Here is a 14846-nt window from a genome sequence, read left to right on the forward strand (position 1 = left end):
CAATGAGGCCACCTGTGTATGATGCGTAGTGATTGTTCACTTTAAAAATTCCAACATAGATGCTCTAAACGCTCAGCTGCTTGCTTCACCATAATTCTTGTCTCCTGGTCCTTTGAGCTAAGATCATGTTATACACATTCACACACACAGTTCGTAATAAGTACACTGCTACGCGGAAATAAACAGGAGGGGGGAAACCCCTCCGTATTTCAAGAGAGCATCCAAGACTCTCCCATCTAAACCAGATGCCAGTCCGAACTCCGTGCGCATGCCTTCCCAAGAGCCTCCTTCTAGTTCGTTAAACTGGCGGATTGGCTTATTACTGCATCGTCTTCAAGAAACCATCCAGGTCGAAACTCTCTTCGTACTGGCGGTTGTCCCAGAGATCACCCAAGTCGTCAAGCCATGCCTTCTTGCCAGGCTGCTTGCTAGTAACAACGTCGCCCGTTTCAATGTCCACCATGTCTTCCTCTCTTCCCTCCATTGCGTTCTGCGGCTTGTCCGATATGAGACTGGGTCCTGTGTCTCCCAGATTGAAGAGGTCTAGAATCTGATCTGTGTCCATTGTGGCCAAGCCGGCGTTTTGCTGATTGACGACTGTTGAGGCAACGTCGATCTTGAAGCGCTGTAGACTGAGAATCTTCTCCTCCAACGTGCCTCTGGTAACCAAGCGATATACGTTGACAACCTTCTTTTGGCCGATTCGGTGAGCTCGGTCCATGGCCTGCATATCCTTCTGGGGGTTCCAGTCATGTTCGACGAAGATGACCGTGTCGGCACCCGTCAGGTTGAGACCCAGACCTCCTACGCTTGTGGTCAAGAGTAACACATCGTATGATGGATCGCTGTTGAACTTGTTGACAATGTCTTGTCTCTTGTTGGCTTCAACCCCACCGTCCAGACGAAGATAAGTGACGCCTGGCAGCATGCTCTTCAGAACCGTGTTCTGAACCATGTCCAGCATCTCCTTCATTTGACAGAAGACAAGAGCGCGATGCGGCTTGATCGGCTGGTACAGCGGGTCGTTTGACTCGGCCTCTTCCACGCCAATGCCGCAGTCGACGAGCAGGTCTCTCAGAGCGGTCAGCTTGGGCGCGTGAACGGGATCCTCGAGGCTGGTTCCCTGCTTGCTGAGGATGCGTTGCGTTTCGTCGTACATGCCGTGACCAGGCTTCATGACCATGGCGGGGGAATTGCAGAGCTTCCGCATATACTGCAGGGCCTGGAAGATGTGTGATTTGGCGTCCTTGTCTTCGCGACCGGCCTCTTCTTGCAGCTTCTTGCCTTGCTTCCGAGTGAAGTCGTCGAATAGCTTCTTCTGGAGATCGCTCAAATCGCAATAGTAGTTCTGCAATATCTTGGGTGGCAGGTCATCGAGCACCTCCTCCTTGAGACGTCTCAGCAGGAAAGGGAGAACCTGCTTGTGGAGTGCTTCAATAGCCAGAGCGCCAGCTTCTTGTTCCTTTGAAGACGCCTTGCTGAAGCGACTTGCGGCGATGGGCTTGGCGAATCTATCCAGGAAAACCTTTTCGGCACCAAGGAAACCAGGCATCAAAAAGTCGAAGAGAGACCAGAGTTCCAAAACGTTATTCTGGATGGGCGTGCCAGTCAAGATTAACCGGTGGTTACTTGCCAGTTTCTTGACAGCAATCGTGATCTTTGCCTTGGGGTTCTTGATCAAGTGCCCCTCGTCTAGAATGACATAGTTCCAGTTGTACTTGGCGAGCACGTCCGCGTCATTTCGGCAGACATCATAGCTGGTAACGACGATATCGGTCTTGTCCAGGCTGTCCTTCATAGATTTTCTCTCCGCAGGCGGGCCGACGTAAGCGGTCACGCTGAGGAAGGGAGCGTAAGTCTTGATTTCCTGCTGCCAGTGGCCGGACAGCGTAGGAGGACAAACAACCAGGGATGGGAGACGTCGGACATCGGGCGCCCCTGTCTTTTCGAACTCTTCCGCACGCTGATGATGGTCGCTAGCAACCATGCAAATGGTTTGCAAAGTCTTGCCAAGACCCATGTCGTCGCAAAGAATTCCGTGCAAGTGATATTTGTTGAGGAAGTGTAGCCAGTTGACACCTTCTTGCTGGTATGAGCGAAGTTCTGCCTTGATGGCAACCGGGATCTGGAACGATTCCACCTTCTTCGGGTCCAAGAGCTGCGAAATGAAGGTTCTTTCGCGATCTCTGCCCTTGAGCAACTCCTCAGACAGACCTGGGGGGTCGGGAATGCCAGCCTCAAGGGGCACGAGCTTGACGAGAGTGGCGAAGGAGGTTGTCGCAATAAGACGAATCTCGTTATCGGAGTCGCTCATGCGGCCCAGAACGGGAACGATGAGGAAGATGACGTAAGGAAGTATGGAATCGCCCATGACTGCAATCAAGTGGTAGATGGCCTCGATGGCACCTTGGCGGAAGTTGAGATCAACAGGGTTGCTAATGGACGGCAACACGTTCTCAACTAGCGCCGTCATGCCCTCGACTGTGATGACGCTGCAAATGGTGGCTATACACTTGGCGGCCATGTAACGGAAGACGGACAACTCGGAATGCAAGGCCTTGATAATCAAGGGCACCTTCTCCATGATGAACGGATGTATGGCCTTGTCGAGAGTTGGCATGAGCGTCCGGATGAGGGACAAGGCGTCGACTATTTCTTGTCCGAATGTGCTCTCAGGGTCCTTTGCCTCTGCCGGTAGGGGGCCGGAGAACGCCTTAACGAGAGGGTCCTCCATAAAGACTCTGATCGTGGGTACCGCAGTGAGGAGATCTGCGCCATATGTCTGGGCCAGTATCTCCAAGGCCTCCTTGGCGCCACGGCGGGTGATTCGTGCTGCTTTGGCTTCCTTTGCCCACTTGGCGGCGTCTGCGTGGTCCACACGATCCTCTTCCTTCTGCATCGAGAGCACGCAGTCCGTCTTGCTTGCGTGAACAGGGAACTCTGGGGTCTCAGCGACCTCGACGCAAGAGAACTTGATCAGGTTGGAAACGACCTTGTCTGCTGGTCCACGGCGGCCCATCTCGTTGAACAGCTGGACAAGTCTGGCGATGGTGGCCGATGCTCGGATTTGAAGCTCCTGGTTCTCCTCCATCTTGATGCTGTCCATGATGCCTTTAATCAGCGGGCTGGGCTTCTTGGGCAACGCCTTGATTGCGACCAGCGCGCAAGCCGCGCCGGCCTTGATGCGCACATCTCGAGAGTCCTTGGCCGCCTTGGCGTCGGAGATGGCCGAGACAGTCACCTCTCTGGCTTCGCCAAGCATTTGGCTAGCAACCAAACGCTGTCCTGGCGACATGACCTTCTTCAGCTTGTCGAAATCTTCGCCAACGACCTTGTCCGCGACGGCGATAGAGAAGGCGCCGGGGCCTGCCTGCTCGTCGCCCTGGACAAGGACGGCAAGAGTCGGAAGCCGTCCGCTCGATACCTTGCCGTGGTCGCGGAACATGTTCAGGAGCTGCTGGCATTGCGACCGCACCCTGTGCATGTAGCTCACCAGGTCGCTGTAATGACCAGGACGTTCCGTTTCGATGATCTTTTGCAGAGGCGCCGCGAATCTTTGCGCACCCTCCGTTGCCGGTCCATTCTTGGCATACTCGTCAATAACCATGCAGGCTGTGAGCTGCGTCGAGGACGCCCTGTCCGAGAGACCAGCGAAGAGAAGCTGATCATACTCGGAGAGGTTCGAGGACGGGATGAAGGACATGAGCAAGCCCATTGCCTTGGCTGCTGAAACGCGCGATCGGATCAGAGTATCCATGCCGACCAGGTCAACGTCTCCTTGAATCATGTGACCATCAACGTCGTGGGTATGCGAGGTAACAGGGGCGTCATCCGTCTTTGCAGATTTACGTCGGCGCTTAGTCGCTCTTTCGGGACCCTCGGGGGAAGACGCCTTTCGTGCGGGCGTCGCGGTGGCTGGCGCGTATGTACCGCCTGAGGGCTTCTGGAAAAGATGGGCAGGCATGGGCAAGGGATGCCGTGACACACCGATTGGGTGCAGTGTAAGTACCATCAAAGGCTCGACATGAGCGGCGAACTCGTCCGCCAAGACCTCGGGAGTCTTGGAAAGGGAGCGAACCAAGGCCGCCCAGACGTCCAGGGACATGGCCAGCGTTTCCCTATCTCGCTCGACAAGGATGTTCTGGAAAATGAGGCGCAGAATCCTTCCATTGAGCCATCCTCGCGAGTTCTCGGCGCCCAGGTTGGCAAAAGTCATGAGAGCCTTCAGGACGGCTAGGCGAACAGAGGTAATGGTGTGTCGAAGGAAGGGATAAAGACGCGGTACCAGCAAGGTGAAAGAGCGCTCTTCGTCTTGCGCAGCGGAGGTTTCCATGGCCTGAAGAACCTCGGGATAGCTGCAGAGCGTTGCAAGGAGGTCCATGATCTTGCCGGTACTGGCGCTCAGGTCATCTCCCAGATCGGCAAGACTTCCCCACATGATATTGATAAGGCCATCGATGGATCCGGGTCGCAAGGTAACGAACTCCTTCGCCATGGGCAGCAGTGTCGCGGCACTCACTGACCTGACGTCGTCGTCGTGTTCTTCCAGCCCCTTCATGACTAGGCGAATAACCCCGTCGATCATCTCGTTGTCCTCAAGGAGCAGGTCCTTCCGTACGGCAACGACATATCTGAGACCGACCATGCCGCCGTGACAGACCGACCACTGAAGCATCTCGAGGTGCAGATCATCCTGCATAACCATGCCATAAAGAATCCTGTAAATGCCGTGGACGGATTCGGCAGGGATGTGTCGCAGCACCGAACCGAGAGATTGGCCGATAGTTTCACGAATCGGGGCGACGGACGTGTCAGAACTGTAATCGGTAAATCGGTCCAGCATCAGGACGCAGCAGAGTCGGCAGGCCAGGTCGTCTAGCCAGGCTTGATTCAACCGATCGTTTTCCGCCCTGGTCTTGGAGCGTATTCTTCCAGCCCCACCTCCGTGGACACGGATAACCTCGCGAATGCCCATCGCAGCTCCATGCCGAGTCTCCCAGGAGGGGTCGAAGAGGTCGACCTTGAGGAAATCGCAGAGTCGGTCGTACGGCCATTCGGCGCCCTCCATGGTTTCGTCCACCTCGATTTCGGATTTGATCGGTATCACCTGTCCCTTGAATTCGCTGACAACCTTGGACTCTTCGTCGACATCTGTCGGCCTATCCAGGTTGAAGTAGTCGTTCACTTTTCCGTTCTTCTGCTTCGAGTCTGCATCCGGCATCGGCGTCTCGTCAAATCCTTCGGAGCCTGCCGTTGTGGTTCTTCTCACGGTAAGATCTCCGAATCCACCCTTTCCCTGCGCCGCCTTTTGCAACTCTCTCTTCCGTTTCCGCTTGAGAACATTCAGTTGTCTTGAGCTCAAGCCCGTCTCCTCTGCTGGCTGGTTTTGGCCATGAGGAGTGGCGCTCTCTTTGCTTCCGTTGTGACCATTTGTCGAGTCCTGGGGAGTGTGCGGGCTGGGATCCTTCTCGACGAGGACGGGCATCTCGGCGTCCTCAAACACCCTGCCGAGAAGACCGAGTCGTCCATTGAGTGTCTTCTTCTGGTGGGCAAGGCGTGCAGGAGGGTCTAATGAGGCCAAAGCATACTCGATATTGCCGCCCCTCAGAAGCTGCCGGCCATACTTGACAATGTGCTCTACATTCAGCGTCTCCAGCTTGAGAAGCTCGTCTGAAGAGAAGGACGTCGCCTCCTTTTCTTCTTCCTTCTTCACGTGGCCGTTCTCCTCTGGCTCGTCCTTCTTGACTGGCGCAACGTCCTCGTCCTCATTCGGGTCGTATAACGGCGCATTCTCGATGATTTTCCCTATCGCTTTGGCCGACGTAGAACGTGTCTCCCAGTCTTTGTGCCGAAGATAAGGGACGACTCTGGAAAGAAGGTTGAAGAGTTCGTCGGGATGCTGTTTTTGCCAGTCGGCAAGTTGGTTGACTGCGGTGTCACGAATGAGACGGGTACTGCCCGTTTCGAGAATCCTGTGCGATTCATGTCAGCGAGCTGCCCAGAGAAACAAAACATGCACGTCGCCTGGCGTGGCGGCAAGACCCAGCGCTCATCTTAAGGCAAGTTCTCATCAGGACTGTGTCTGAATCTGATCATGAATGAGATGAGCCAAGCAGGGGTGTCTGCTTTGCCAGGGTGTAGGCGGCAAGCCATGTGTTTTGACTCACGTGACCAATCTGTCAAGTCTGTTGCAGCAAGGTTAGTGCTAGTTCTGGGATGATTGGGTCTGAGTGATCGCGCAAGGATCACAAGGGGAAACTCACCTCGACGCCATTTTATCTTATGATGAATTTGATGTGAGTTTCATCATCAAATTGAGCTTCTGCGAATGGTGTTAGCCAGGTTCCAAGATGGCCGCGGCTGTAGAGATTTCGAGGGATGAGAAAGGAACATGACGGCTGAGGGAGTGGGAAGGGTATGGATGCGACGTTTTGTAACAGAGAAGGTTGTCGAAGTTAAAGACGTGTTGAACGCCCGCGGTGCCCAAACAGAGGTGATGCACTTTGGGGTGATGACTGAATCATGAGAGTCGGGGAAGCGGCACCAATCTTGAGATGATCTCGATAGTGGAAAGAGAGAACGAGTAACGGGTAACGGGCACTGGAAGGCATACCGGTCCGAAACATCCAATGACAGATGGGGTAGGTAGGGGCAATGCGATGATGATATGAATGAAAATGAAGGATATGGGCATATCGGGGCGGGCGAGGAAACGTGGTTGCAATGAGATGGGGTACGTACCGAAGTTGGACGAGCGGGTAACGGCGATGGGGCCGGATGCAAATCGCGATCCTGTCCACTGCGGATCAAGCCGAGTCTTGATTAAAAAGATGCGACTACCATGCATGCAAATCGTGATCAACGGGATGCAAATGATACCGCTCGCGTCGCGTCGTGTCGGAGACTTCTGCGCTGTGAGTGCTGTAACGGCACGTGGGATCGAGAAAGGCGACGTCGAGGTCGAAGCGTGGGATATCGTCGTCCAAAGGTATAACAGGGGAAAAAAAAAGGACGCGGCCGAATGGACGATGGAAGTTGCGCGATTACCGATTTGGTGGTGGTTGCACGAAGGTGGTGATGAAAGCTGCGAATTTGTCGCGTTGATCAGGCCAGATAAAATAAAAACGACGGCCTATTAGAAGGGTGAGGCTCCGAACGGAAGGTGAGAGGGATGACGCCTTAAAGTGGGAAGGAAGAGGCGCGCCTAGATATGTGCGACTGGAGCTTGGGGGAAGTCGGGAGGTTACAGTGCCAGGCAGGTGCGAGGGCGGGAATGCAGTGCGTGGTGCGGATGGTGGGGAGCTTGCCTGAGGTAGGTACGGAGGGACGCGATAGCAAATGGAACTTACCTCAGTGCTTGCGGCTTGTCAGTGAGTGCCTGAGGTGGTGAGGTAGCCTGGGAAACCACCGGGCTGTTTTTGGTGGGTTGGATGCTGTTGGGTGCCTGTCGTGCTGACCAAGACGGCAGGATGGGCCAATGGAATGCCGGAGATGATGGGGTCTTGTCAAAAGGGCAGCACCTCTGGCAGCGCGGGACGTCGCTCTGGAGGGAAATTTTGGGGTGGAGGGGCCCGGACAGTCTTAAAGGTATGCCTGCAGTACTTTTATAATTACCCGTGGGCCCGTGAGAGAAAAAAAATGGAAGGAAAGCCAGCCGTTCCTTCACGCAGCGACGGCGTCTCGCTTAATCTCCTTAGCGCCGTCTAGTGTCCCCAACCCCGGTCCGCCTCCACTCCCCAGCAAACAACAAACCCTGTAGGCCCCGTCGTTGTCGTCCTCGCCGGCTGCTTCTCTCTATGTCATCGTCCCTTTTCGTCCAGTTCTCCCTTTCGATATCCCGTTCCATCCTCATCCTAGCCCCGATGCCGAATCTGCATGTCGGCTCTGCAAAACCTCGCTTTTCATCAATCTCATACATGCCATCATCAACCGCATCCTTCATTCCACCGCCATGGGCTCGTCCGCATCGACTGGCACGTCTGCTCCCCATACCCCATGCACCTCGACCTTAGATCGATTCAAACGTCTTGCGCATCTCCAACAGCATGCAACCGCGACGATACACCGTCACATGGTCGAAAGATGTGGATGAAAAGTTCGGACACCCTCAGTTTCTTTTACCCAACGGCCAGACACCAGCAGGCGCACGCACGCTCTTGGGAAAACAGAAACAGTTTGGCCCCGAATACCCTCGGGGCTTTTCTATTTTGAGTTTCTGATGTCTCTGGCACTCATCCATCGCGCCCAAAGTTCCTATCCGGCATCCAGAAACGGGGCCTCATCAGCATCAATGACTATCATTAATCTGCTGGGGGATGCGGGCCAGGACCAGCATCAGGGTGTGCAAGTGCCGTTCACGAACCCTCTCCCTTGTTTTGTGACGGCAGCCGGGCTTGCATATTTCTGGTCCCTCTCCTCTCTTAGGCTCGAGAAACCTTGGGTGGCAAATGCTAGTGACCTCTCTTCGATGGGTCTTCCTATCGTCCCTTTAACTATGCCACCGACAGATGCCACCGACAGACCGGGTGTGGCTTTGTTTTTCAACCAAAGCGTTCAGCAACGGCGGCGAAGCCAGACTATCCGTCGCATCTAAGCAAGGCAGGTGGATAGATCGGTCAATGGCTCTCAAGCTGGCCCTGGGATGAACAGGCCAGGCTACCCCTTGGAGACTAGTCTGAACCCGCGCTACACACAGACAGGGCGACGTTTTCGCCCTATCAGCAGCATTAGGCAGCGGGCCACCTCACGATCTTGGGCCACTAGGAATTCCGACGACCAAGCTTTCTAACGCGAACCACCACCAGATTGGTGATGGTTGGGATGGATGAGGCAGCGATGGAGATGACGGGCAGCGAAGTGCAGCAGACCACGGCGGCGTGAGGATCATCACAGGCATGCCGGTGTAGCTGCGGCCAGTTCTGGCCGATGCCTCAAATGGGAATTAAGCTGGCTCGGCTGGCACAAGACGTGTGGGGTAAAGGTTGGGAATCTTGGCGTGGCCTCCCAGGATCCCAGGTTTCTGGCGTTCCAGTGGCACGCCATCTCGGATTCGTCTTGGGTCATCAACCTGCAGCTTGCCAGAGATCTTGTTGCCGCCGACAGCGGTTCGAGGCTGGCTGAGCAGTTGTCAGCCCCCTTGATTTTGTTTCGTTGTGCCGTTTTCTCTCACTGACAGATCCCTTTCAAAGCGTGTATTACGATGGCCTCATTTCATCTCAGTCGCGCTCCGCCCGCCCGTTCCGTGCATCCTCAAGGTTGCGAGGCGACATGCCGTGGTTTTCTGCTCCCCTGGCGCTTGGCTACAATGCCATTTCCTGACTATTATCCCCCCTTGGCAACGGGCTGGGCAATGTCGAATCCTTCCATCAACATATACGGATGAGCGCCAGTCTGTCTAATGGTCCAGGTCGAGCTCCCCATCCCCGGACCTCGGACATGAAAGAGCAAATCGTCTCGGTTCTTTCCCTCTCGCCGACACCTTAAACGTATTCAGCAACGTGGCTGTCTCCGTCAATTGCTTCGGAGGGTACGTGTACACTGCATCGGCTGTGTGGTCAGTGCGCGTGGCTTTCCCAGACTCGACCGGGGTGCCAGGGTGGTGGGTGGGACGAATCCGGCTCCATACATGTTGGAACTCAAACTTCTGGCTGATCGTCGAGTCTCATAAAATGCTGCTCAGGCACACCAACATCCTCTCACGATCGCAGCAAATCACACGGACAATTTTGCGTGCGCACAGGCGCATACGGGGGCCAACGCGGAAGTGTCGGAGCGATCGAGGGGCTTGCTCTCACAACTTCCAAAGGGAAATGGATTCATAGTCATACCGCTCCATAACTAATGTTGACGGGCTGGGCTGTATAGATGAATGACACAGATACAGGCATCCCCAAGAAGGTTCCTTCTCAATCTTAGAATCGCGCGTTCTTGATTCATGTAATGGCCATGGTGCACGAGGAACTTTATTACAGCGCGGCCGAATCGCGTGCCTCTGTGACTGCCTTTGTGACTGCCTTGTAGGTCGGTACTGCCAGGTGTGTTGCACATGCGAAGTGACAACCACCTGAGCACTCAAAGTTTCACGGCAGTCATATAAACCATGCGTGTACTGGCTAGCACAGACTCCGAATAGTCAACCAAGGGTTTTGAAACCCTTGACGCTGGTTTTCGGTAGGAGCGATGAGTGCCAGGTCGATAAGCCCATCCGCTGTTATTAGATGCTGTGTTTAGACAGACTTACTTACCTAGGAGTCTGCAGCAACAAGAAACATTCATAACTAAGTCTGGCTCCTCTCTGAACATCAACCGGTTATATTCAGTCGGGCAATCACAGATACAACTGCACCGTCGCCTTTCAGATGAGAAATGCCGTGTGCAATAATGGTGCGGTTTGGGTTTGGGGAGTGCATGATACGATAGCGAGGTATCCGTACTTATTCAACAAGGACGTTCTTTACAGTGTCAAAAACGGGTACTGTGTGGTCTCACACTGCTGCTGGTCTACTTTCGTCCTCAGGCACGAACAACCTCCCAAATGAACCGGTGCACCCCATGCTTGACGCGCCTAGACCTCTCACGTCCTAAGCAGGCAGAGAGGACTTCGCGACTCCAGGACGCGTCGCACATCCCCACCACCAACAACGATCGTTCACGACTCCTCACAATACCGATGAAAATATTGCGCGACACGCCGCGAATCCCATCAGCGACTTCAACCGCGCATACTTGCCGCCATTGAGGCCGCGACCCTCTGGCTCACCATGTACATCAAACAGATCATCATTCAGGGCTTCAAGAGGTGCGCGCCTTGCGACAACACTACCGGTTAACACCCCGCTGACTCTGGTGCTGCTAGCTACAAGGAACAAACCGTCATCGAGCCCTTCTCCCCCGGCACCAATGTCATCGTCGGCCGCAATGGATCCGGCAAGAGTAATTTCTTCGCGGCGATCCGCTTTGTGCTGAGCGATGCCTACACCCAGATGACCCGCGAGGAGCGTCAGGCGCTGTTGCACGAAGGATCAGGATCGGCTGTTATGTCCGCTTATGTCGAGATCATCTTCGACAACAGCGACGAGCGCTTCCCTACGGGAGGCAAGGAGGTCATTCTGCGCCGCACCATCGGAACGAAGAAGGACGAATACTCGGTCGATCGCAAAGTGGTGACGAAGAATGATGTCGTCAACCTGCTCGAGGCAGCTGGTTTCTCGAGGTCAAATCCTTACTACATCGTACCCCAAGGTCGTGTCACGGCCTTGACAAACATGAAGGAGTCTGACCGACTCACTCTGTTGAAGGAGGTGGCTGGAACTCAAGTCTATGAAGCGCGTCGAACCGAGTCGCTCAAGATTATGAACGAGACCAACAACAAGAGAGAAAAGATTGACGAGCTTCTGGGCTACATCAAAGAGCGCCTGGCGGAGCTCGAAGAGGAAAAGGAGGAGCTCCGAGGCTTCCAGGACAAGGATCGCGAACGCAGGTGTCTCGAGTATGCGCTCTACTACCAAGAGCAGCAGCAAATCCAGGAGCAACTGGAGAGAATTGAAAACATTCGCCAAAGCGGACTTGACAACACCGACTCGATACGCACTGAGCTCAAGGACGCCGAGAAGATGCTCACTAAACTGGAGTCGGAGATCCACAAGTTGACGAAAGAGATGGACCTACTCAAGGTTGAGCGCCGCCAGCTCGAGGAGGATCGCCGCGAAACCGCCAAATCGAAGGCCAAGGCGGAGCTCAAAGTGAAGACCTTGTCCGACGGCCAGTCCGCAGCCGTTCAGACGCAGCAGCAGCACGAGGCGGATCTCGCGGCGACCATTGAGGAGATTTCGACGAAAAAGGCGGAGCTTAATAACGTCATTCCGGAATACACAAGGCGAAAGCAGCAAGAAGTGGACAAGAAGCAGCAGTTGGACACGGCCGAAGCCGCGCGAAACCGCCTCTTCACCAAGCAGAGCCGCGGCTCCCAGTTTAAGAACAAGGCTGAGCGCGACAAGTACTTGAGAGCGGAAATCGAGGATCTGCACTCCAGACTCATGAGCCACAAGGCAAACAAAATGGATGCTGATGAGGATGTTGCCGGGACCGAGAATTCGATCAAGCAACTCGAGAGCGCTGTTGCGAGTCTGAGACAGCAGTTGCAAAACTCGGGCGGTGCTCGCAACGACCTGGTCGAGGAAGCGAGCAAGGCGAGAGAGACTTTGGATAAGCTCGACGACGAGAAGAAGCTTCTCTGCCGTGAAGAGGAAAAGCTCGACACCGTCTTGCAGGATGCCCGGCAGGAGAGAGATCGGGCGGAGCGCGAGCTGAGCTCCATGATGGATGGTGATACCGCTCGTGGTCTCGCGACCATCCGCCGGTTGAAGCACGAGCGGGACATTCCCGGTGCCTACGGGACGATGGCGGAACTCCTTGAGGTCAACGACACGTACCGCCTTCCCGTCGAGCAGATTGCGGGCAACAGCATGTTCCACTACATTGTCGACAACGACCAGACAGCAACCTACCTGACCAACTACCTTCGTACTAACTATGGAGGTCGACTGACGTTCATGCCTCTCAACCGCCTTCACCCAAGACACATCACCATGCCGAGATCGCAGGACGGCATCGTGCCGCTTTTGAGCAAGATCGGCTACGACTCGATGTTTGAGAAGGCTTTCCAGCAAGTTTTCGGCAAAGTCGTCGTGTGCCCCAACCTGAGCATAGGAGGCCAGTACGCAAGGAGTCACGGCGTCGACGCCATTACGCTGGACGGTGACACCACGAACAAGAGAGGCGCCATGACTGGTGGATACATCGACCCCCGGCGCTCCCGACTGGAAGCCGTTCAGGCTGTCAACAAGTGGCGAAACGAGTATGAGAAGCTCCTGCAACAGTCTGATCGGATTAGGTCCCAGATCGAACAGAAGGAGCAAGAGATCACCCGGGCCATGGGCGAGGTTCAAAAGGCGGAGCAGAAGCTGCGGCAGCTGGAAGCCGGCTTTGAACCTCTGAGGCACGAACTTGCCAATAAGAACGGCCAGCTCGAGCACGAGAGGAGGCGTTTGAGCGATGCCGTTGGACACCGAGAAGCGGTCGAGAGGGATATGAAGATCTTCACAGAGAGTCTTGCTGCGAATGAGTCCGAGCTCGCGTCCGACTTCAAGAAGTCTCTCAGCAACGCTGAAGAGAAGCAACTCGTCGAGCTCGATGCGCAGGTGCAGCGACTTCAAAAGGAGTGGAACGATGCCAGCAAGAAGCGGAGAGAGGCAGAAAGCCGGAAACAGATCCTCGAAACAGACATCAACCAGAACCTCCAACTGCGCCTGGATCAGCTCAACAGCCAGGCTTTCGAGAACAATACTTCGTCTGGCGACACCGGCAGCCTTAAGGAGGCGCAGCGAGAGCTCAAGAAGCTGCAGCGCGAGGCCAACGCCATTGAAAACAAGATGCAGGAGATCGAGGCGAAGCTCGAAGAGCTCGGCGGCAAGCTCGACCGTCGTGAGGCCAAGAAGGCGGAACAGGAAGAGATCCGCAGCACCGTCGCCGCGAAGGAGGCCAAGCAACGCGGCGCCATCGAGAAGAGCATGTCCAAGAAGGCGGTTTATACCGCACAGGCAGCCGACGCAGCCAAGGCCATCAGGGATCTTGGTGTCCTCCCCGAAGAGGCGTTTGACAAGTACGAGCGGATGGACCCCAGACAAATCGACTCGAGGTTGAAGAAGGTCCGCCAGGCCTTGAAGAAGTTCCAGCACGTCAACAAGAAGGCGTTTGAACAGTACAACAGCTTCACGTCGCAGCAGGACCAGCTCCTCAAGCGACGCAAGGAGCTGGATGCCTCGCAGGAGTCCATCGAGGAGCTTGTTGCCCACCTCGACCAGCGCAAGGACGAGGCCATCGAACGTACCTTCAAGCAGGTGTCGAAGGAGTTTGCCACTATTTTTGAGAAGCTCGTCCCGGCCGGCCATGGCCGTCTGGTCATCCAGCGCCGGACCGACCGCCGGATCGACCCCGAGTCGGACGAAGAGCAGAACCGCACCGTTGAGAACTATACTGGTGTAGGCATCAGCGTTTCTTTCAACTCGAAAACGTTGGACGAGCAACAGAGGATCCAGCAACTCAGTGGTGGACAAAAGAGTAAGTGAAGCCCGGTCCGCCCTGCGTGATATTACTAGACGCTGACTTTGTTGTACCCAGGTTTGTGTGCTCTGTGTCTCATCTTTGCTCTCCAGCAGACAGAGAGCAGTCCTATGGTTATCTTCGACGAGGTCGACGCCAACCTCGACGCTCAATACCGTACTGCCGTCGCCAGCCTTCTGGAGTCAATCTCTCAGGACGCCGGCACGCAGTTTATCTGCACTACCTTCCGACCCGAAATCGTCCACATCGCCGACAAGTGCTACGGTGTCACGTTCCACAACAAGACGAGTTCCATCGATTGTGTCCCGACCGAGGAGGCCCTGAGCTTCGTCGAGGGCGTTGCTGCAGGGAAATGAGGCAAAGTCAGTTTGGTGTGGGAGTGTTCAGTAATGACAGTTTGGTTGAGAGGGGACGAGGTAGACCTCGTCGTTGACGGGGGGCGATCTCTTGGCACGGCGTTGCGGCGACTTGTGGCGGATGGTTGTTTGATATCACGATGTCTGACTTTTTTGGGGTGATAACGACCCCCTTCCTCACTGCCCTGTATTCTCTGGTGGAAATGAAGACTGCTAGGCGTAGACTTTTTGCACAATTAGCTCCTTTGACGAATCATCAGTCCACGCATCCATCATCACACGCCACCGACTTGCCTCTTGGGTGCCAAGTCCTGAAGAGCCTCAAGGGTTTCGTGTCGGAGCAGAGGTGTGTCCCTCCTCCTTCTCGCG

General features: G+C 55.1%; 3 protein-coding genes across 3 annotated transcripts; 2 read left to right on the forward strand and 1 right to left on the reverse strand.

The window, feature by feature from the left end:
* Nucleotides 1-55: 55 nt before the first annotated feature.
* CDEST_01177 (Putative TATA-binding protein-associated factor Mot1) lies at nt 56-7570 on the reverse strand. The gene is made up of 5 exons (XM_062917336.1): nt 7350-7570; nt 6742-7132; nt 6264-6322; nt 6168-6185; nt 56-5972 (listed from the first exon to the last, which is right to left on the reverse strand). The coding sequence occupies exons 3-5, from the start codon at nt 6272-6274 to the stop codon at nt 320-322; spliced, it is 5682 nt and encodes a 1893-aa protein (XP_062773387.1). The 5' UTR covers nt 6275-6322; nt 6742-7132; nt 7350-7570; the 3' UTR covers nt 56-319.
* Nucleotides 7571-9616: 2046 nt separating this feature from the next.
* On the forward strand, nt 9617-9881 carry CDEST_01178 (uncharacterized protein). Its single transcript, XM_062917337.1, has one exon. It carries the CDS (start codon nt 9669-9671, stop codon nt 9819-9821), a length of 153 nt encoding a protein of 50 aa, XP_062773388.1. The 5' UTR covers nt 9617-9668; the 3' UTR covers nt 9822-9881.
* A 686-nt stretch (nt 9882-10567) lies between these two features.
* Nucleotides 10568-14753, forward strand: CDEST_01179 (Putative structural maintenance of chromosomes protein). Its single transcript, XM_062917338.1, has 3 exons — nt 10568-10798; nt 10856-14118; nt 14179-14753. The coding sequence occupies exons 1-3, from the start codon at nt 10761-10763 to the stop codon at nt 14475-14477; spliced, it is 3600 nt and encodes a 1199-aa protein (XP_062773389.1). The 5' UTR covers nt 10568-10760; the 3' UTR covers nt 14478-14753.
* The last annotated feature ends 93 nt before the right edge of the window (nt 14754-14846 follow it).

Source organism: Colletotrichum destructivum, chromosome 1, assembly GCF_034447905.1.
Source record: "Colletotrichum destructivum chromosome 1, complete sequence".
NCBI classification, from domain to species: domain Eukaryota; kingdom Fungi; phylum Ascomycota; class Sordariomycetes; order Glomerellales; family Glomerellaceae; genus Colletotrichum; species Colletotrichum destructivum.

Excerpts from the sequence above, each read along its gene's own strand:
- CDEST_01178 (XM_062917337.1), top strand. The coding sequence starts at position 9,669 with ATGCTGCTCAGGCACACCAACATCCTCTCACGATCGCAGCAAATCACA.
- CDEST_01179 (XM_062917338.1), top strand. The coding sequence starts at position 10,761 with ATGTACATCAAACAGATCATCATTCAGGGCTTCAAGAG. Across the intron at positions 10,799-10,855 it reads ATCATTCAGGGCTTCAAGAG|CTACAAGGAACAAACCGTCA; the intron begins GTGCGCGCCTTG and ends TGGTGCTGCTAG. Across the intron at positions 14,119-14,178 it reads ACTCAGTGGTGGACAAAAGA|GTTTGTGTGCTCTGTGTCTC; the intron begins GTAAGTGAAGCC and ends TGTTGTACCCAG.